This window comes from Rhinopithecus roxellana, chromosome 15, assembly GCF_007565055.1.
Source record: "Rhinopithecus roxellana isolate Shanxi Qingling chromosome 15, ASM756505v1, whole genome shotgun sequence".
NCBI classification, from domain to species: Eukaryota; Metazoa; Chordata; class Mammalia; order Primates; family Cercopithecidae; genus Rhinopithecus; species Rhinopithecus roxellana.
Window position 1 is genome coordinate 19,123,897 of NC_044563.1, and position 20,971 is coordinate 19,144,867.

The 20,971-nt window shown below is 43.6% G+C and overlaps 1 protein-coding gene across 3 annotated transcripts in view; it reads left to right on the top strand.

Moving 5' to 3' along the window:
* The window catches only part of PTPRJ (protein tyrosine phosphatase receptor type J), a 195,107-nt gene that overhangs the window by 121,885 nt on the left and 52,251 nt on the right, over positions 1-20,971 (top strand). For all 3 annotated transcript variants that reach the window (XM_030917180.1, XM_030917179.1, XM_030917181.1), the window contains exons 2-4: positions 6,857-6,875; positions 9,586-9,822; positions 18,190-18,453. In XM_030917180.1, the coding sequence (XP_030773040.1) occupies positions 6,857-6,875; positions 9,586-9,822; positions 18,190-18,453 (520 nt within the window). The remainder of the gene's footprint in view (positions 1-6,856; positions 6,876-9,585; positions 9,823-18,189; positions 18,454-20,971) is intronic.

The window sequence follows — 20,971 nt, forward strand, 5'->3', positions numbered from 1 at the left end:
GGAGGATCAGTTGAGGCCAGGAGTTTGAGACCAGCCTGGGAAGTATAGGGAGACCCCATTTCTACAAAAAACAAAAAAAAATTAGCTGGGTATAGTAGGACACATGTGTAGTTTGAGCTACTCGGAAGGCCGAGGCTGGGGGATTGCTTGAGCCTGGGAGTTTAAGGCTGCGGTGAGCTGTGATTGTGCCATTGTACTCTGGCCTGGACCACAGAGTGAGACCCTGTCTCAAAAAAGCAAACAAACAACAACAACAACAACAACAACAACAATGAAACAATTTAAAAAACAAAACAAACCAAAAAAACCAACCAACACATTTGCCCAAATAGCGAATCACGTCAAATTTTAAAATTCACTGGAAACCATCTGCTTCTTAATTTGATTGTACATCAGTTATGTTCAAAGTAAAAAGCAAGGTGATTTGAACTTTGAAAAAGCTGCTTTTATCCAGGTGTATACCCAGTATATACATACACAGATATGTATGAAATGTGGAACTGTATACCCGTATGTATGGAGTTCCTCATAAGAGTCTTTTTGAGAAAATAGTTCTATTGCTAAAAATACTCAATGGAAACTTCTGGCCTGGGATTTCTAAGTTCACCCTCAGCTGTGCGTCTCAAAGTCCACACAGCCTCACCAAAATAGCCCTTCTGGCTACTTTTTTCTGTGTGCTCTTGGAAGAGGCCATCATGCCTCCAGCTCCCCAAGGGGAAAGATGAGCCAGGGGATCTTTGCAGGGTGGTTGGTTCTCGTTCCTTCCAGTGAAGCCTTCCATGGCATTTTTGGGACCTGGAATTGTGAATTATTCTGACCCTTCCCCACAGTCCCTGATGACAGCATGAAGTTCAGAGAGTTTATCTGCAGATGAGGCAGGGAAGCCGGCCTGTTCTCATCTTGCTGTGCCTGATGCCTTGTGCTTGAGGCACTGTTCACCGGGCTGCCTGCTGGCCTGCCTGTCCCTGCCTTTTGGACGGGAGATACTCAGGCTACCCCACAATGCCACACCTGCCTTCTGGGGAGCTTTCTACAATGGGTGTTCGTTGTCTGGCTTCTGGGTCGAGTGGGAGGGCCCACCCAGCCTGTCATTTTAATGATTTACCTTTGAGGAACCAGTTTTATAGGGAGTTGTTGGATAATGTTCACGTGGCAGATAAATGGGAGAGCAGGAAGAATGATGGCCTTTCAGAGTTGAAATCTGTGCTGCTGCAAATCCCATAAACTGCTATTTGATTTTAAACATTGCTTGAAGCGGTTCACATTTTGGTTAATTACGTCAGTGGGTAAAAATAACTATTGTCATATGGTGTGTGGGTTTGGTTTTAGAAGGATAAAGAGTCTATTGTTACCCATTGTGCTATTCAGTCACTTATTACCCATCCTTAAAAGCCCAACGTGGATAACAGAAAACCTGGAGAGCTTTGTCACTTGCTGAAATCCAGGCTGCTCCGTGAATTTACCCCCAAACACTGCTCCTTTTGAGAAACTTGTGCAAACTGCCTTAATTCAGTCCATTCAAATGGGTTGATGGGGGCTGTTCCCAAGGCCCAGGACAGGCAGGGGTTTGTGACCTGCAGCCCTGGAACTGCCTTTGGGTTTCATGGTCTCAGCTGAGACCTGCCCAGAGCTGAACCAGCTTAGTGCTCCCTGGGGGTGGTTAAGGTCAAGGACTTCAGGGTCAGACTGACATGGGGCTGAATCTTAGACTTACTGACTGTAAGATGCTCGGTCAGGACCTTAACTTTTCCAGGGCTCGGTGTCTACATCTGTAAAATGGGGATAAACACAGTTCTTCCCTGCTGGGATTATTGTAAGGCTTGAATGAGATGATAAATACAACATCTGACATATGATTGGCCAGTAGCTAAGGGTTTAGTCAATATTATAATAAGTAGAATGGAACAGCATTAGATTCTCACACAGGGTCACTCTTTATGTCACGTTTTCTGCCACTCTACCCCTGCATATGACCCTGGAGTATCCCCAAGCCTCTCCCTCCCCATCCCTCAAGTCCCTCCCTTTCCATCCTGCAAGCTCACCAGGTCCTGGCGCACCCAGATCTTTCACTGCTTTTTTTGCCTGTGAGCTTTTGGGGAGTCAGGACCACCTTAAGTACCCTCTGCATCTTTGGCACCTAACCTGGGGCCTGGGGCCCTGCAGGGCCACAGTTAGCAGCATGGACAGCAGGATGGACAGGAGAGGGGCTGAGAGCCTGGAGAGCTCCTAGGGGCTACAGCAGTCACAGGAAGTCACCAAGTGAATTGAAGGGCGGTAGCTGCGGAGGTTCAGTGAGGCAAGAAGGAGGCTGTCAGGCTGGGAATTAAGGAACCTTCTGTTGTTCGAGTCTCAGGACATCTCAGATGTGGGGTCTGTATTGCAGATGCCCCTGCATCATTTTACAGTAGATGAAACCAATGGCTCCACAAGACCCTCACGTGCCAGAGCTCATGAGTGACAGTGGAAGTTGAACTAACCTGTTAACCACCCTAGTCCACACCTGCCAGACTGACGGGCTCTCAGTGGTGACGTGATGGGAGCTCTGTGCCACGGATCTCTTGTGGACTCCTGAGACCCTGCCCACCCGTCTCTATCCTCCTCTTCCCACCAGGAGGAGACTGACCTTTATGTTCTACACCAGCGGGTGCCCTTGGCCTCCAGCTTCCAGTGGGCCAGCCTGGTGAGAGGCCCCAGATAGAGATGAGGGAAGCAGCCTTGGCCTCTCTCCTTGCCCTTTCTCGCTGCTGCTACCCCAGGATTCTTGCCCATCTCTTACTGGTTTTCCTTAACCCCACCCTCACCCTTGAAAACAGACCCTTTAAAACTCTCACTCACCTCACCTTGGTTGAGTGTGTCATCTGCTCCAGCTAGGATCCTGGCTAATACTGCATGTTTTGGAAAGAGGAATTTGCAAGTTCTGTTTATTTTTTTTTACTGTGGATTGAAGGGAGAGGCAACCAGGTATATGGATGAGGGAGTAGGGCCTGGCTGTCACCACTGGTGTTCACAAAAGGCCCCCGTTTAAGGCCTCTTAAATTCCAAATGAGGGGTTGTAGGTCGAGTCAGGGTGATGCTCTAACAGAAGCAAAACCAAAAATATACAGCAGTAGGTACAACCCTGTTCTGGTACTTCCTAATTTTGTGTGTACGTGTGTGTACCAGGAGCTTCAGGAAATGAAAATGGAAATGCCCTGAGTGTTTCTCAGCCCTAGGATGAGGCTGTTTCTGTGATTTGGGGCTGGAGGTTATGAGGACTTGGTTTACAATATGCACAGTACAGAAGCGGGGAAGTCAGAGTGTGCTGGGCAAGGAAACATCTTTATGTGACCCACAAAGAATGAAGAGGAGGGAAGAACCAGAGGTTACTCAGGTTTGCAGACTGGGAGACAGGTTTAATGACACAGTCATGTCAGAGGGGAAGAGGAGAAGACGTAGGGGGTCTGTTTTGATGTGTATGTACATGTAGGATTTTCGTGTAGAGGAGTTGGGGAAAATTTTAGAAGTTTTAGGTATAAATGCAGCTGGTAAGATGCCTGTGACTTAGTTTCTTTTTTTTTCTTTTCTTTTTGAGACGGAGTCTCACTGTGTTATCCAGGCTGGAGTGCAGTGGCGCGATCTCAGCTCACTGCAACCTCCATCTCCCCAGTTCAAGCGATTCTCCTGCCTTAGCCTCCCAGAGTGCTGGGATTACAGGTGCATGCAACCACACCTGGCTGATTTTTGTATTTTTAGTAGAGATGGAGTTTCGCCATGTTGGCCAGACTGGTCTGGAACTCCTGACCTCTGGTGATCCACCTGCTTCTGCCTCCCAAAGTGCTGAGATTACAAGCATGAGCCACCGTGCCCGGCCTTAGTTTTTGAGTGGGAAGAATCCAGTGTTCAGAGTGGACCACTGATGTCATGGCTGCAGGTTTGGCTAAATTGGGATAGTGCAGAAAGCCGTGTTAACAGTTTATTTTTCTCTGAGGCCTGGAGGAGGATCCTTGTGACTGGAACGATAGTTGGGACTGGCAGTGCTTTTTCCTGCTGGCAAGGAAAAAAAAAAAAAAAAAAAAAGAAAAAAGAAAGGGTTCGACTTATCAGCACAAACAAAGGAGGATGTGAAACTAGAACCATCTCTAGGGCAGTGGAGCAATGTACAAGGCTGGAAGGCTCACCGGCAAGGGGTTTCCCCTCAGGAAAGGGGACAGAGAAGCTTCCACCTTCTGGGTAGCACTGGGTGTTCCTGGGCGCATCTGGGTGACTGACAGGTTTTCTGCTACACCTGGGGTGTACAGGGAAGTCTTTGGCCAGAACTGTGGGCCGTACTGCATTCTTCCCGTGTCTGTCACTGCTGAATCGTGAACTTGATCTCTTTTCTTAATATTTGCTCCTTCTGTCCAGCTACGGGGACCAGCAGAAGCTTTGGGTCATCTGTACTAGTGACTTTGCTGTGAAGATGTAAGGGAGAGTGGTGGAGGTCAAGATCTGGGTTCTGGTTCTTGTGTGTCCTCTCTGGCTGTGTTTCCGTGAACAAGCCACTTATTGTCTCTGGGCCTCCATGCCCTCTGCAACTGGGTTGTTGGTCTATTTAAATACTTGGAGAAAAAAGCTGGACATGGTGGCTCCTGCCTATAATCCCAGCACTTTGGGAAACCAAGGTGGGAGGCTTGCTTGAGCCCAGGAGCTTGTGACCAGTCTGGGCAACAAAGTGAGATCCTGTCCCCATACAAAAATAAAAAAATTAGCTGGGTGTGGTGGTGCATGCCTGTAGTCCCAGCTACTTGGGAGGCTTAGGTGGGAGGATCGCTGGAGCATGTGAGATCAAGGATGCAGTGAACTGTGGTTGTACCACTGCACTCCAGCCTGTGACAGAGTGAGACCTTGTCTCTTAAAAAAAAAAAAAAAATTATAAAAATAAATTATTCAAAAAATACTTTGGAAAACAATGCTGGGGAGAGTATGAGCTTCAGATTACACATTGGTTTCTATCAGGAGGATCTGAGCCTCGGTGGTGTTATCTGTAAAATGGGGATAAAAGTGCCTCACAGGGTTGCTGTGAAGTGGTAAGGATGATGATGGTGACAGCAGCAGCGCAAATAGATCATTTAACTTAACTCTCGTTAAAGCAGGGATCGTCCTGTTGGCAGATACAGACAGGGAGGGACAGAGAGGTTAATTAAGCAAGCTGCCTGCCCACAGTCACATGGCCAGAAGCAGTGAACGACTTCCTTCAGGTGGTCTAAGTCCAGGTCCCAGCTCTTAGCCGTCACTCCATGGTGGTTCTGTGCTGAGACAAGGCATGTAGAAAGCCTAGCACAGTGCCTGTTACATAGTAGGTACTTAGAGTTCCTTTTTATCCACAGAATGCATTTCCAAGTATAGCCTCCCACAGTGCTTTTACTTTAATCTTTCCTCTAACTGGGCAAAAAAATGTTTGCTGCCCTGTGCGACTTGCCGAGCTACTGACTTCTCTTTTTTCTCCCTCTCTCCTATGATTCATCATAGACTGTGGATTGAGGCTCAGCATAGATTGAAGGGCAGGGGCTGGAGGAGAAAGATGAGCTGAAACATGGTAGACCCGAGATGCGAAGGACTTGACGGTAGGGTGGAAGGTGGGAATGGGAAGTTTGAGAGTTGGAGGACCTTGGGGCAAGACTTTCCCCTCTGGGTTCGTTCTTTCCTTCCAGTGCCGTTTATTGAGCGCCTACTGTGTCCACCATTCTAGCCACGGGGCACAGACAAGGTCTCTATTCTCATGGAGCACACAGTGTGGTTGGAGGAGTCAGTGATGGATGGAGAGTGAGGGGTGTTGGTTTCCATGGCTGCTTGGAGAAGGACTTGCCAAGGAGGTGGCGTTTTGGGCAGGCCATGAAAAGGTCTGGGCAGAATGTGTTTGTGGGAGTGAGTAAATATGTAAAGGCTCTAGGGGAGAATCAGTTTCGAGAATGTGAGTGGGCAGCGAGACCAGAGGGGCTGGTGGGTTGTGGTTGGGTTTGAATTTTATTCTAAGTGTCATGGAAAGTAGGAGGATAACTTTTTCCACCGGGGTCCTTTTTGATTATTTTATTCTTTGTGACAATCCTACTTAAAAAAAAAAATATTCTATTCACCAAAAAGATGTGTTTATGAAACAATAGAGTGTACAACCTTGAATCACTTTAGGTTTTTAAAGTATAGGGAAATAATTATGGATCACAATGAATATCCTTGAGGGCTGCTCCCTTCCCCAGCTGACACTGTCAGCTAAACCTTTAAGGCCTCTTGTGTGTCAAACACTAATTCTTCCCAAAGCTGCTTGACATGTGATTAAAAAATTTTACTGCCACCTACTGATAGAAAAAGATGAATTTTTGTACAGTGAAAATCCCAAACCCAGTGGATTTCTTCTGCTGCACATCTGGTTTCCACCGTGCTGTCAGGACTGGGAAATGGGTCTGGGGAAGGGGTGTGCTGGTCTTGGTACCCCCCTGCCACCCACCCAACTGCCCTTTTTTGGCCCCCACAATCTGGTGTCTGCTTCTGTGTCCTGCTTCAACTCATCACACAGTGGGTAGAGGGAGGTGCTGACCTGGGGAGTTGCTCTGGGGAGAGGGCTGGAGGTGGGGGGTTGTGTCTGGGGAGAAACACTGGGCACTGGGAGTCAGCAGCCGCCAGCCCCCACATAACTCAGTTAATCCTTTGTAATTGACCCGAGGTTGCAATGATTCCCTGTGTTTAATGTCCCAAGACGCCCTAACCGTGACCAGCCGACCTTTGCTTAATGTGCTTCTTACCACCCCACCCCCATTATTAAATCCTCAACTGCTTTATTTCTGATTTGCATTTTCCATGGCTGAATGAATCTGCTGACTTCCGTTTTCTTTTTCTCTTTCAGATCCTGTGCGCAGGTGACCGTGAGTACCGTTTTCCTTTCCATTCTTGTGTTGTTCGCTAATGCCCTCTAATGGACACATAGCAACATTAACAGCAATGTGAAAATGCTAATGCTAATTTATTAAATAAAACCTGCTCGGTTTCCAATTTTTCTTTTTCTTTTCTTTCCTTTTCTTTCTTTTTTTTTTTTTTTTTTAGTCGGAGTCTTGCTCTGTTGCCCAGGCTGGAGTGCAGTGGTGCCATCTCGGCTCCCGGGTTCAAGCGATTCTCCTGCCTCAGCCTCTCAAGTAGCTGGGATTACAGGCACGTGCCACCATGTCCGGCTAATTTTTTGTATTTTTAGTAGAGACAGGGCTTCCCCATGTTGGTCTTGAACTCCTGACCTCAGGTGATCTACCCGCCTCGGCCTCCCAAAGTGCTGGGATTACAAGTGTGAGCCACCAGGCCCGGCCCCAGTTTTTCTTTAGAAGTAGGAGTAAGGGTGGAAACAACAAAGGAAAAAAAAATTAATTAATTGTGCAATCGTGATGAAAATTTATATTTTCTGTAATTTTTTTCAAGCCCCATTTGTGGGCGATTTAACTTAGTTGAAATTGTAATACAGTATTGGTATATTGTTTATGTTCTGTTATCCTTGAAGTATTTTCTTGTGTTGCTACATTGCCCTTTTGTTGCTACATTGCTACATTTAAGGAATGGTGTGCAAGGTTGGCATAACCTTTGGAAAACGAGACCTGGACTCCTGCATGTTTTGCTTTCATGTACAGGGCTGAGTCCCAACTGCTGACACGGCTGACAGTGTAATAAAATGAGAAAAAAAAGGATATGATTAGAAGTTTTTTACAGAAGCTTAAATATATTCAGCTGAAAGCACCATCCATCCTGGGATCACTTATTTATTTATTTTTTGGCCCCGACAATCTGATCTTACTAATTTTTTGGTCATAAAACATTTCTATAAGAATTGAAGCCTGGTTGTGGTGGCTCATGCCTGTAATCCCAGCAATTTGGGTGGCCAAGGCAGGCGGATCACCTGCATTCAGGAGTTTGAGACCAGCCTGGTCAACATGGTAAAACGCTGTCTCTACTAAAAATACCAAAAAATTATCCAGGCGTGGTGGCACGCGCCTGTAATCCCAGCTTGGGAGGCTGAGGCAGGAGAATCGCTTGAACCCGGGAGGTGGAGGCTGCAGTGAGCTGAGATCATGCCATTGCACTCCAGCCTGGGCAACAAGAGTGAAACTCCATTTAAAAAAAAAAAAAAGAATTAAAGATAATAGTAGTTGGTAGTTTTAAAAAATGTACCTTTTAGGAAAAAAAAAAACCAAAACAAAACAGTGGCTTTTGTTTCTTCCCAAAATTTGGGACCTTTTTTTTCCTGATTGGTAAAATCTCAGTTTGTGAGATAAAATAGAGATAAAATAATTAGATTGTACTCATGGAAGCATACACAAGGGCAGATCTTGCTGAAACCCTCCAATAAAGCAAATCGCAATTACTAATGGTAATTAGAGCCTGTACAAACAATGGGAAGAGTTCTGCAGTTGGTTTTTCTTCCTGTTAGTTAGTTTAATAAATAAACTGGCGGGTACCTTGTACAGGCTTGAATCACTGCTGCAGAAGAACACTTCTATGCAGACATCTACCGTAGATTGTAGAATGTTGGCCAGGGCTCAGTTGTGGGAAACAAAAACCATGAGCTATTTTAACTGAAAGGGTTTACCCTGGGAAGTGAGAGTTTACAGAGTCGTTGGAAGGGCTGCTCTATTAGTTTGCCAGGGCTGCTATAATAAGATCAAGGTCTTGGGGGTTAGGACTTCAACATACGAATTTGGGGATGGGGGAGCACAAGTCAGCTCATAACAGCTGGGGAGCAGGCTTTAGGCCTAGCCCTGAGAAATGACTCCCAGACTAAGGCTGCAGAACTGACCTCCTAGAGAGTCACCACCTTGGTCACAGACAGCAGAGGGAGGAATCAGGAAGTCCCTGCTGTAGTTGCTGGATCCAGGGGTGTATGTTCTGAGCTGTGATCCTGGGATCAGGAAGCTGTAGCCACCGCTGTAGTGCTGGAAGCCAGGCAGTGTGAGCTCCAGTCATTGCATCCACACTACACGTATAAGAAGGAGGAAGGACAGAAGGTTGTGCTGCACCCTTTAAGGACTCTTCCTAGAAGTCAGACAGAACGTCTGGTCACACTCTGTTGGACAGAACTTAGTCACATGCAACATCTGGCTGCATGGGAGGCTGGGAAATGTGATCTTTGTTCCCAACAGCCATGCACACACAGGGCCAAAAATGTCCAGGAGTATGATGAAGGGAAAATGGGGGAATGGAGTTTGGGGGTCAAGAGTGGTCTCTGCTGCACCTCCCTGAACAGAGACTCAGGGAGACTAGTAATGCATTCAAGATAAAGCGGCCAGTGTGGCCAAGGTTCTCCTCCAGAGCCTAAGCCCTTGGCCACAGGAGCTCACGCCTCCTCTCATTTCCTGTGAATGACTGTGTGCAGTGTAAGCACGGAGCTTCTGCACTCTCATGGCCAGGTACTCTCCATGTGGCCAGAAACAGCAGTTTCTGAGGGGGCTCATGTTGTAGGTGATGATACAAAGAAGAGAAAGAGAGGGATCAGTTTTCCTAAGTTTGCATTTCATTTCAGTGTAGTGTGTGAGGTGGGGCATCCCTGTCTCCTGGAGAAATGTATTTTTAATCTAATTGTTTACTTTATTTGCATAGCCCCTGGTCCAACTCGTGACCCTTCAGTAACAACTGTTGCCACAGGGGAAAGTGGGGTAGCTCAGATCAGCAGTGAAGCAGGATCCTTTCACAAACAGAATGGAACTGGAACACCTCAGGTGCCAACAAATACCAGTGAGGGTGGCGATGACTCTGGAGCCAATGATAGTTTAAGAACACCTGAACAAGGATCTAATGGGACTGATGGAGCATCTCAGAAAACTCCCAGTGCTACTGGTAAGCATGGGCTTTTCTACCGAACAGTCATGTTTCTTAAAGGAAATCGGTATAATTTAAAATGTCATGTTTTCCAAATATTGTTCTTCTTTCAATTACCTAAGAAAACCTTTAAAATAATTTTTATAATGATAGTAATGCATATTCATTATATAAAATATAGATAAGAAGAAAAGAATAACAAGTAAATCATTAACTGGAGATAACCACTGATCACTTGATACACGAGTTTTACAATTTTAAGACGTATACGTGCCTGTGTGCGTATGTATATACATATATATATATGTTTTATTTTGTTTTACAAGTATCAAGGTCATCCTTTACATGTAGTTTCTCAACAATATATTACAAGTATTCTTCCCTGTTAGTATGTACATTTCTACAGGACAGTTCTAATACCTGCCTGGCATTTGTTGTCTAAATCAGGGTTGGTAGATAATAATGGTCCTTGGGCCAAATATGGCTCACTTCCTGTTATTGTAAGTAAAGTTTTATTGAGTCTGTCTGTGGCTGCTTTCATGCTAGAATTGAGTAGTGGCAATGGAGAATATGTGGCTTGTAAAACCTGAGATATTTATTCTCTGGCCCTTACAGAAAACCATTGCTGAGACCTGGGTTAGATCAGTGATTCTAAAACTGTGGTTCAGAGACCTCTAGGGGTCTCCTAGATTCTTTCAAGGTATTTCTGGGTATTATCATAATACCACTAACATGTTATTTGGCTTCTTTACTCTCATTTTATCATGAGTGTACAGTGGAGTTTTGCAGATTCTATATGATATGGGATGACGCAGTCACTCTTAACAGCTAATGGAATGTATGCTTTCGTATTGTTATGTTTAAAAAACTTTATCTTTTTAATTTATAATACAGTATGGTAAATATTAATCAAGATAACCCATATAAACAAAAATTCTCCAAGAGCCTTAATAATTCTTAAGCAGTTAAAAGGGCCCTGAGACCACAGTGTTGAAGAATTGCTTGTCTGGAAGCATTGTAAATTATTTACTCCCCTGTTGTTGAGAAGGTAGATTATTTAAATTATTTACATTTTTTTCATAAAAAACATTGTGATACAATAGTTTTATTAGTTCTAGAAGTATTGATAGTATCACATACACAGTTAAATCATTGAATTTTTTCTAGGGTAATATGAGAAACTTTTAGAAATTGCTAGGGGTCTGGGCACAGTGGGTCACGCCTGTAATCCTGGCACTTTGGGAGGCTAAGGCAGGTGATCATCTGAGGTTAGGAGTTCGAGACCAGCCAGGCCAACATGGCAAAACCCTGTCTCTACTAAAAATACAAAAATTAGCTGGGTGTGGTGGTGCGTGCCTGTAATCTCAGCTACTCGGGAGGCTGAGGCAAGATAATTGCTTGAACTCAGGAGGTGGAGGTTGCAGTGAGTGGAGTTGGTGCCACTGCACTCCCGATAGAGTAAGATTCTGTCTCAAAAAAAAAAAAAAAGTAAATAAATAAAAGAAATTCCTAGGGAGCTTATGTTAAGTATTGTTACAAAAATTTGGGCTTAGGGCACCCTCTAGTACTTCAGTGGCCATTGTAGTCCTCGGGGTTGGGACCATACCAGATGGTCTGCCCAGAAATCTCTGGACAGGCTTACTGTTGAAGGGCATTTCCAGAGGAAGCCAATCTACAATGACTGGAATAAGAACCTACTTCTTCAAATGTACAGACATCAACACAGAGTCACAAGGATCAAGAATAGTCAGGCAAACATGATATTACGAGAGAGACAAAATAAAGTGGAAGTGGGTGACCACAAAGAGATGGGAGATGTATGAACTGTCTGGCAGAGAATTCAAAATACATGTTTTAAGGAAGCCTAGCATACTTTAAGAAAATACGGGTAAAGAATTCAAAGAAATGAGGAAAACATTAAGTGACTAGATTGAGATAATTAACAGAGAAGCAAACAGAAATTCTGAAGGTAAAAAATACTTTGAACAAAATGAAAAATGAAGTAGAGAGCACCAAGAGTAGAATTGATCAAGCAGAAGAATAATCTTTGAACTTGAAGACAGATTATTTGAAAATATACAGTCAGAGGAGGAAAAAGAAAAAGTGGATAAAAAGGAATGAAGAATGCCTCTACGATTTATGGGACAGCATCAAAAGAGGTGATATTTGAATTGGAGTTCATCTAGAGGAAGAGAAAGATAAAGAGGTAGAAAGCTTATTTAAAGAAATAGTAGCAGAAAACTCTCCAAACCTGGAGAAGGATATAAATATCTGGTATGGGAATAAAAAATGACTCCAATCAGAGTCAATTCAAACAAGACTACTCCAGAACATAATCACATTGTCAAACATCACAGACAATGGGGACTTGGAAAGCAAAAAGAGAAAAGAAGCAAATAACGTATAAGGGAGCTCCACTTTAGCTAGCAACAGACTTCTCAGCAGAAACTTACAGGCCAGGAGAGAGTGGGATGATATATTCACAGTGCTGAAGGAAAACAACCTGCCAACCAAGATTACTATACCCAGCAGAACTGGCCTTCAAAAATGAAGATGAGATAAAAGACTTTCCCAGAGAAACAAAAGCTGAGGGAGTTCATCACCACTAGACATGTCTTATAAGAAATGCTGAAGAGAGTTTTTAAGCTGAAAGAAAAGGACACTAATGATTAATTGAAAACATATGCAAGGATAAGACTAGTAAAATACACAGCCAAATTCAGAATACATAAATACTGTGATGGTCGTATGTATCTTTAGTATGAAAGTTAATAGATACTACTTAAAAAATAATAACTACAGTAACTTGTGGGGGGATATGCATATAAAAAGATGTAAATGGTGACATAAACAATTCATAATATGACAGGGGAATGGACTAGAAAGAAGTGTAGAGGTCAGTTTTTGTGCATGTGATCAAAGTTGTCATCCACATAAAATAACCTGTTATAACTATAAGATTCTTTTTATAAGCCTCATGGTAACCACAAAGAACAACCTTTAGTAGATACACAAAAATTAAAAAGCAAGGAATCAAAACATGCTACTAGAGAATATCACTTAACCTCAAAGGAAGATAGTAAGAGAGGACGAAAGGAACAAAAAGTCTAGAAAACCACCAAATGGCAGTAGTGAGTTCTTACTTATCAATAATAACCTTGAAAGTAAAGGGTTTAAATTTTCCAGTCAAAAGACATAGAGTGTGTGAATGGGTTAAAAAAAACAAACAAACTCAATAATATGCTGTCTACAAGAGACTCACCTCACCTGCAAGGACATGCCTAGACTGAAAGTGAAGGGATGGAAAAAGATACTCCATGCTAATGGAAATCTAAAGAGAGCCAGGAGTAGCTATACTTATATCAGATAAAATAAACTTTAAGTTCAAAACTTTTAATAGAGACAGCAAACATCATTTTATAATGATAAAGGGATCAATTAATCAAGAAGTCTTAACAATTGTAAATATATTTCTAACCAGCATTGGAATGCCTAAATATATAAAGCACATATTAATGGGTCTGAATGGAGAGATAGACTGCAATGCATTAATAGTAGAGGACTTCCGATACCTTACTTCCAGCAGTGGATGATGATCCGGACAGGAAATCAATAAGGAAGCATCAGACTTAAACTACAGTGTAGACCAAATGGGTGTATCAGACATATACAGAATATTCCATCCAATAGCTACAGAATATACACTTTTCAATTGCACTTGGAACGTTCTCCAGGTAGATCATATGTTAGACCACAAAACAAGTCTTAACAGATTTAAGAAGTGTGAAATCATATTGAATGTCTTTTCTGATGATGGCATCAAACTAGAAATAAATAACAGGAGGAACTTCAGGAAATTCACAGATGTATGGAAATTGAACAACATGCTCCTGAACAACTAATGGGTTGATGATGAAATTAAAAGAGAAACTAAAAAATATCTTGAGACAAACATCACTTCTTAAGCAAATTTGTTAACATATTTCTTCTTCTTCTTTAAAATGGTGCCATAACCACCTTCATGAAGTTACTGTGAGACATAAATTAGAAATGCTTGTATAGCCCTGGTACAGGATCTGGGACATGGTCAGGTCCCCAATAGGGGTGATGCTGATCTTGCCATCTCCCACAGTAACTATTGTTAATTGTTTTGTCACAGATGCCCCTGAACAATCAATGGGTCAGTGAAGAAATTAAAAGGGAAATTTAAAAATTTCTTGAAGCAAATGAAAATGGAAACACAATATACTAAAGCCTATGGGATACACCAAAAGCAACCCTTCCAAGAAGGTTGACAGCAATAAACTCCTACATCAAAAAAGAAAGCTCCCTGGGCATGGTGGCTCGTGCCTGTAATCCCAGAACTTTGGGAGGCCGAGGTGGGTGGATCACTTGAGGTCAGGAGTTTGACACCAGCCTGGCCAACATGGTGAAACCCTGTCTCTGCTAAAAATACAAAAATTAGTCAGGTGTAGTGACACACACCTGTAATCCCAGCTACTAGGGAGGCTGAGGCAGGAGAATTGCTTGAACCCAGAGGGCAGAGATTGCAGTGAGCCGAGATCGTACCACTACACTCCAGCCTAGGCAACAGAGCAAGATTCCATCTATTAAAAAAAAAAAAAAAAAAAACAAGCTCACATCTCCAGCCTGGGTATTGAGAACCTGTCTGAAAAAAGCCAAAAACAAAACCCTCAAGTAAACGACCTGATGTGGCATGTTAAGGAACTAGAACAACAAGAACAAACTAATCGTCAAATTAGTAAAAGAAACTAAATAATAAAAGTCAAAGCTGAGATAAATGAAATAGGCACTAGAAAAACAATAGAAAAGATCAATAAACTAAATCTTTTTTTGAAAAGATAAAGAATATTGACAAAGCTTTAGCTAGGCTAAGAAAAAAGAGACACTACTCAAAGAAAATCAGAAATGAGAGACATTATAAACTGATACCACAGAAATACAAAGGAACAATTATGAACAATTATATGCCAACAAATTTGATAACCTAGAAGAAATGGATAAATTCCTTGCCATATACCATTTACTACAATTGAATTATGAAGAAACAAAATCTGAATAATCCAGTAATGAGTTAGGAGGTTGAATCAGTAATAGAACATCTCCCATTTCTATTTATTATTATTATTACTCTAAGAGATAGTGTCTCCCTCTGTCACCCAGGCTGGAGTGCAATGGTGTGATCATAGATCACTGTAAGTTGAACTCCTGGGCTGAAATGATCCTTCTGCCTAGCGTTGCGAGTAGCTGGGGCTATAGGTGTGCACCACTACATCCAGTTAACTTCTAAAATTTTTTTGTAGAGATGGGGTCTCACTATGTTGCCCAGGCTGGTCTTGAACTCCCAGCCTCAAGTGACCTCCCCACCTTGGCCTCCCAAAGTACTGGGATTACAGGTGTGAGCCACCGCACCCAGTCCTCTGCCAAACATTTAAAGAAGGTCTAATGACAATTCTTCTCAAATGCTTCCAGAAATTGAGGAAGAGAGAATACTTCCAAACTTATTTAACAAGACCAGCATTACCTTGATACCAAAACCAGACAAGGCTACAACCCAAAACACTATAGGCCAAGATACAAAAGTCTTTAACCAAATACTAGCAAACCTAATTTAACAGCATATTAAAGAGATCAAGTGGGATTCTTCCTAGAAATGCAAAAAGGGTTCAACTTGTGCGAAACAATAAATGTGCTACGCCATATTAACAGAATGAAGGACAGAAACCATATGATCATTTCAGCAGATGCAGAAAAAACATTTGACCAAAAAATATTGTTAACTGTGATTTCTTTTCTGAACTTAAGAACTTGCTTTTCCAAAACCTTCCCAGAATTCCTGTGTGAATCAATAAAATTTACTTACTTATTTATTTATTTATTTATTTATTTATTTATTTATTTATTTATTTTTTGAGACGGAGTCTGGCTCTGTCGCCCAGGCTGGGGCGCAGTGGCCGGATCTCAGCTCACTGCAAGCTCCGCCTCCCGGGTTTACGCCATTCTCCTGCCTCAGCCTCCTGAGTAGCTGGGACTACAGGCGCCCACTACTTCGCCCGGCTAGTTTTTTGTATTTTTTAGTAGAGACGGGGTTTCTCAGTATTAGCCAGGATGTTCTCGATCTCCTGACCTCGTGATCCACCCGTCTCGGCCTCCCAAAGTGCTGGGATTACAGGCTTGAGCCACCGCGCCCGGCCTAAAATTTACTTCTTAAAGCATTTCTCCTTCTTTAAAATGGTGCCATTAGCCGGGCGTGGTGGCGGGCGCCTGTAATCCCAGCTACTTGGGAGGCTGAAGCAGGAGAATTGCTTGAACCTAGGAGGCAGAGGTTGCAGTGAGCTGAGATTGTGCCACTGCACTCCAGCCTGGGTGATGAACAAGACTTTGTCTCAAAAAAAAAAAAAAAAAAAAAAAATGGTGCCATACGTTTCTCATGAAGTTGTTGTGAGGCATAAATGAGAACATACTGTACAGCATCTGGGACATGGTCGGCCTCTCAAAAGGAGTGCTGCTGTTCTTGCTACCTGTACCACTGCAACTATTGTTACTGTTTTATCATTATCATCGTCGCCATCATTGTTATTGATTGTAAATGCGAGCAACTGCGATCATCTTCCAAATATGCCACTCTTGACTCTGTGAACTTGTCACTTTATAAAGAGGAAACTCCCTGGAGGGCCTTCTGGCATGGTGTTTATTGAATTGTGGGCCACAGGATCCTTCCCTGCTTGTTCCATTTTCCCTTCTCTTGTTTCTTCTCCTGCCTTTATAATTAATTAATTAATTTTTTTCTTTTGAGACAGAGTCTCGCTCTCTTGCCCAGGCTGGAGTGTAGTGGCGCGATCTTGGCTCACTGCAACCTCTGCCTCTTGGGTTCAAGTGATTCTCCTGCCTCAGCCTCCTGAGTAGCTGGGATCACAGGTGGCTGCCACCATGCCCAACTAATTTTTGTATTTTTGGTAGAGACAGGGTTTCACCATGTTGGCCAGGCTGGTGTCAAACTCCTGACCTCAAGTGATCTGCCTGCCTCAGCCTCCCAACGTGCTGGGATTACAGGCATGAGCCAGTGTGCCTGGCTCCCTGCAGTTTTTTTATTGATTGGATGAATGTTTGTATATCCCATGAGCCAGGTGAGGCACACTTTCCATGCACATACCAAGATGGTAACACTTATGCCATCTTTACTCCTTTGGGATTAGTCCCAAGCTCCTTGAGAATGACGGCCGTATCACCTGGGTTTTACTCTTTGGTTTCTGGTTGTCACTCCTCAGTCTTCAGCTTAATTAGGATGCATCCATTTGGTAGTTCTACAGTTAGTAACCCTGATGGCTTCCACTGGTTTACGATCTTGTACATCTAAGATGATGAAACTAAGGTTCAGAGAGGTGAGATTACTTTGAGTAAAACTGCATGGTTAGCGACTAGCAGAATTGGACCCTGAAACCAGATTTCTAATGTCCAGATCTTATCCCTTGTTTATCGGATCATGGTGGTTCAATAGTAATTCATTGTGTTTAGTGTGGTGTGCTAGAGCTGTCAACAGAGGAATTTGAGATGGAGAGGTTTGAAGGGACTAATTCTAGGTCACACAGCTAATGGATGGAGCAGGTCTTTAATCTCAGACCTGGGTTCCAAGACCAGTTCTTTTCTTTTTATGTTGCTCCGCCCCTGCTATCTTTATGTCAGAAAACCACTGAACTTCCTTCTAGATGTCAGGGTTTGGCAAAAAATTTAGCATGTGCTTCTGCATCATGCAGCGTTTTCTGAGAATGGGGAGATGGACTCATTTTGCATCTTTGATCTCTTTTTTTTATTTTGAGACGGAGTCTCAGTCTTGTCACCCAGGCTGGAGTGCAGTGGCACGATCTCAGCTCACTGCAACCTCTACTTCCCGGGTTCAAGTGATTCTCCTGCCTCAGCCTCCCGAGTAGCGAGGATTACAGGCACCTGCCACCACGCCCAGCTAATTTTTGTATTTTTGTAGTAGAGATGGGGTTTCACCATGTTGGCCAGGCTGGTCTTGAACTCCTGATCTCAGGGGATCCGTCCGCCTTGGCCTCCCAAAGTTTGGTCTCTTTTTGTATCAGCTTCTATACAGACTTAACCCCATTTTTAAGTCATAGCCAACACGACCAACTTCTATCAGTTTTGCTTCTGTTTCAAAGGCTTCTGTTTTACTAACATACACACATACATGTATGCATATGGATTTAAATAAATTCTGGTGCAGGGAAATCTAGGAAGCAAAGAGATAAAACTCTGTGATTGGAAAGTCACTTCTGGAAACTAGACATACAGAGCAGACCTCGCTCTTACATTTCTTTTTGAAGTGCAATAATTTTTTTTTTTTTTTTGAAAACATTATAGGGCCCAGTCCTGTGTTTGACATTAAAGCTGTTTCCATCAGTCCAACCAATGTGGTCTTAACCTGGGAAAGTAACGACCCAGCTGCTTCCGAGTACAAGTGTGTAGTAAAGAATGAGATGGAAAATGAGACGACAGTTACTGTTGTGTATCAACCATGGTGTAACATCACAGGCTTACGTCCTGGAACTTCATATGCGTTCTCCGTCACTCCAGGAACAGGCAATGAGACTTGGGGAGATCCCAGAGTCATAAATGTCGTCACAGGTAAGCTGACTGGCTCCCAGGGATGATGACAAACCATTTCTTATTATCCTGTATTCTAGGGTCTTGTCCATTCAAGTTGCCTGTTGGAAAGAGAGTGGTTTTCATAAACTAGAAGAGGAGAAAAGGTGCTGTGTTGTTTCAAGCCTCGGATTTCTGGTGGCCACATCATTCAGCATGAAGGCCCTATTTGTTTTGGGAAGTTCTAACTACTTCCGTGTGGTTTTAAAAATCTTCTGTTATTGTTGGTTAATATCTACTTTTCTGTTAAGACTCAGGAGTAGAGACTTTCTTAAAAACGTGTTTTCATGGTAATTACCAGCCTTTTAAGCTCCCAGGAAATTGATGCTGTGTTTGTATTCCCAGGAGTTTCTGTTGAGCAGGGAAGTTGGGTGTATTTTATAGAGGAGTGTGTGTTTCAGATGAAATAAGAGCTGGATGATATTTAAATTTTAATTCAGATTTGACAGTTTAGATTTTGATTTATCTTAGATGTCAGTGCCTAAGCCATCTATTATAGCTGCCAACTGAGCTCTTTTTTTAAGCTGAAAAGAAGCAAACATTTTTAAAAAACAGGTGGAGAAACTCTTTTTTAAGGTGAAGAGAACCAAAAATTGAAAAAAGAGGTCCTCTGTTAGTTTTCTGATCTGGGGGTCTTCGGGGTGTGATCTCAGGGGCTGGAGTCGGCCATGGGCGCCTGAGCTCTTGGAGCCCCCATGGCTGGAGGTGAACGAGGTCCAGTGTGGAGCAGCAAACACGAAACCAGTGGCTTCCAACATTTTTAGTCAGGAAACTATTTCTTTAAACAAAACCTTGCCCAGGAGCCCAGTAAGTAAAAACAAGAAGAACTGGAGAGAAAAGAGCCAAAGAAACGGGTGTCATGGGCACCCTCACAAAACTCCTGGAGCTCCTCAGAGCCCTATTTTTTGGGGGGGGGACCCCGCTGTAAAGGTTTGCTCTGTTACCTTGTGAAAGAGAGGAAAAGAAGGAGAGCACAGGGAGAAGACAGAAGAGATGAGAATGAGAGAAAAGAGCACAGAACTTGGAAATGGTGACGAGGACAAGGCGAGCCCGAGGGGGTGGCCGTGGGAAAGGGGATGCGGAGGGGCAGGAAGCACCGATAGAGGGGCCCAGCGTCCTTTTCTGCCTTAAATCCCCGAGCGCAGGACTGCGCTGGAGCAGGTCCGTCAGCTGCTGCGTATTGAGCACGGACCGTGTGCCTCGCTGTCCTTGTTGTTATTTTGTCCTCACAGTAACCCTGGGGGCTGCAGTGGAAGACGCTGTAATGTGGGGAAGTTAAGTTTCTTCCGGCGTCTCAGAGTTACTGAGCTTCAAGTGGTGGGACTGGAACCCGGAGTCTAACTCTAGACCACTGTGGTGCAGTGATGTTCATAACAGCTATCCACAGTCACCGAGCTGGGAATTGATCGGTTCCGCCTTACTTAATAAAACAAAAAGACAAGACTGACCTGATTTAGAAATCTTTGCATGAGAGACATGTGCTGCGAGGAATCATCTCACTGTTTCGGAGCTGGATGGTGCTTTAGAATCATCTAGGCCAATGTCTTCACCTTCAGACCCCTGCAGCCCTCAGGCAGGGCTCTATCTACAGCCCTACCTGTGCTTTTCTGTACATGAAGCTGCAGCCCTGGGTTCTCCTGTCCCCACTGCTACTGGGAGTGTGTGTTCTTGAGCAAACCGCCCTGCCTCTCTGGGTCTCTGTGTTCTTATCAGAAAAGGAAGGGGAGTGCATGTCATTTTGGGTGAAGTGGTTTGACTTCTGTCACCATCAAGCAAATAAGATGATGGGAGGAAGGGCCAGGATATAGTGGAGATGGAATGTCTTCTGAAAAATCCCCTTGGGGCTGGGATATCGAATGTGCTGCTTACTTGAAATGTCGTGGTAATTTAAAATGATATCATTTGCATTGTCTTGAATTGAGACCTTTAGATTAGTAGGCAGTCACTTTAGTTGAGGCTTTGTTCCTGATATCTAAAACACATGTAATTAAATGCTACCATTTATTTATTTATTTATTTATTTTTGAGACGGAGTCTCGCTCTGTCGCCCAGGCTGGAGTGCAGTGGCCGGATCTCTGCTCACTGCAAGCTCCGCCTCCCGGGTTTACGCTATTCTCCTGCCTCAGCCTCCCGAGTAGCTGGGACTACAGGCGCCTGCCATCTCGCCCGGCTAGTTTTTTGTATTTTTTAATAGAGACAGGGTTTCACCGTGTAGGCCAGGATGGTCTCGATCTCCTGACCTCGTGATCCACCCGTCTCAGCCTCCCAAAGTGCTGAGATTACAGGCTTGAGCCACCGCGCCCGGCCAAATGCTACCATTTAAAAGGGACAATTTAGAAGAGTGTCCAGTCACCATTGGGGTTAATCTTGGAGACCAGTGTGGATCCTAAACAATTTCAGTTTTAAGGTTTTTTCTTCTTTTCCGTGTTGTTATTTTCTCCCCCAGCCCTGCTGTGAAAATGATGGAAATGCACTGGACTGTGATAGAAAGGAAGTATTT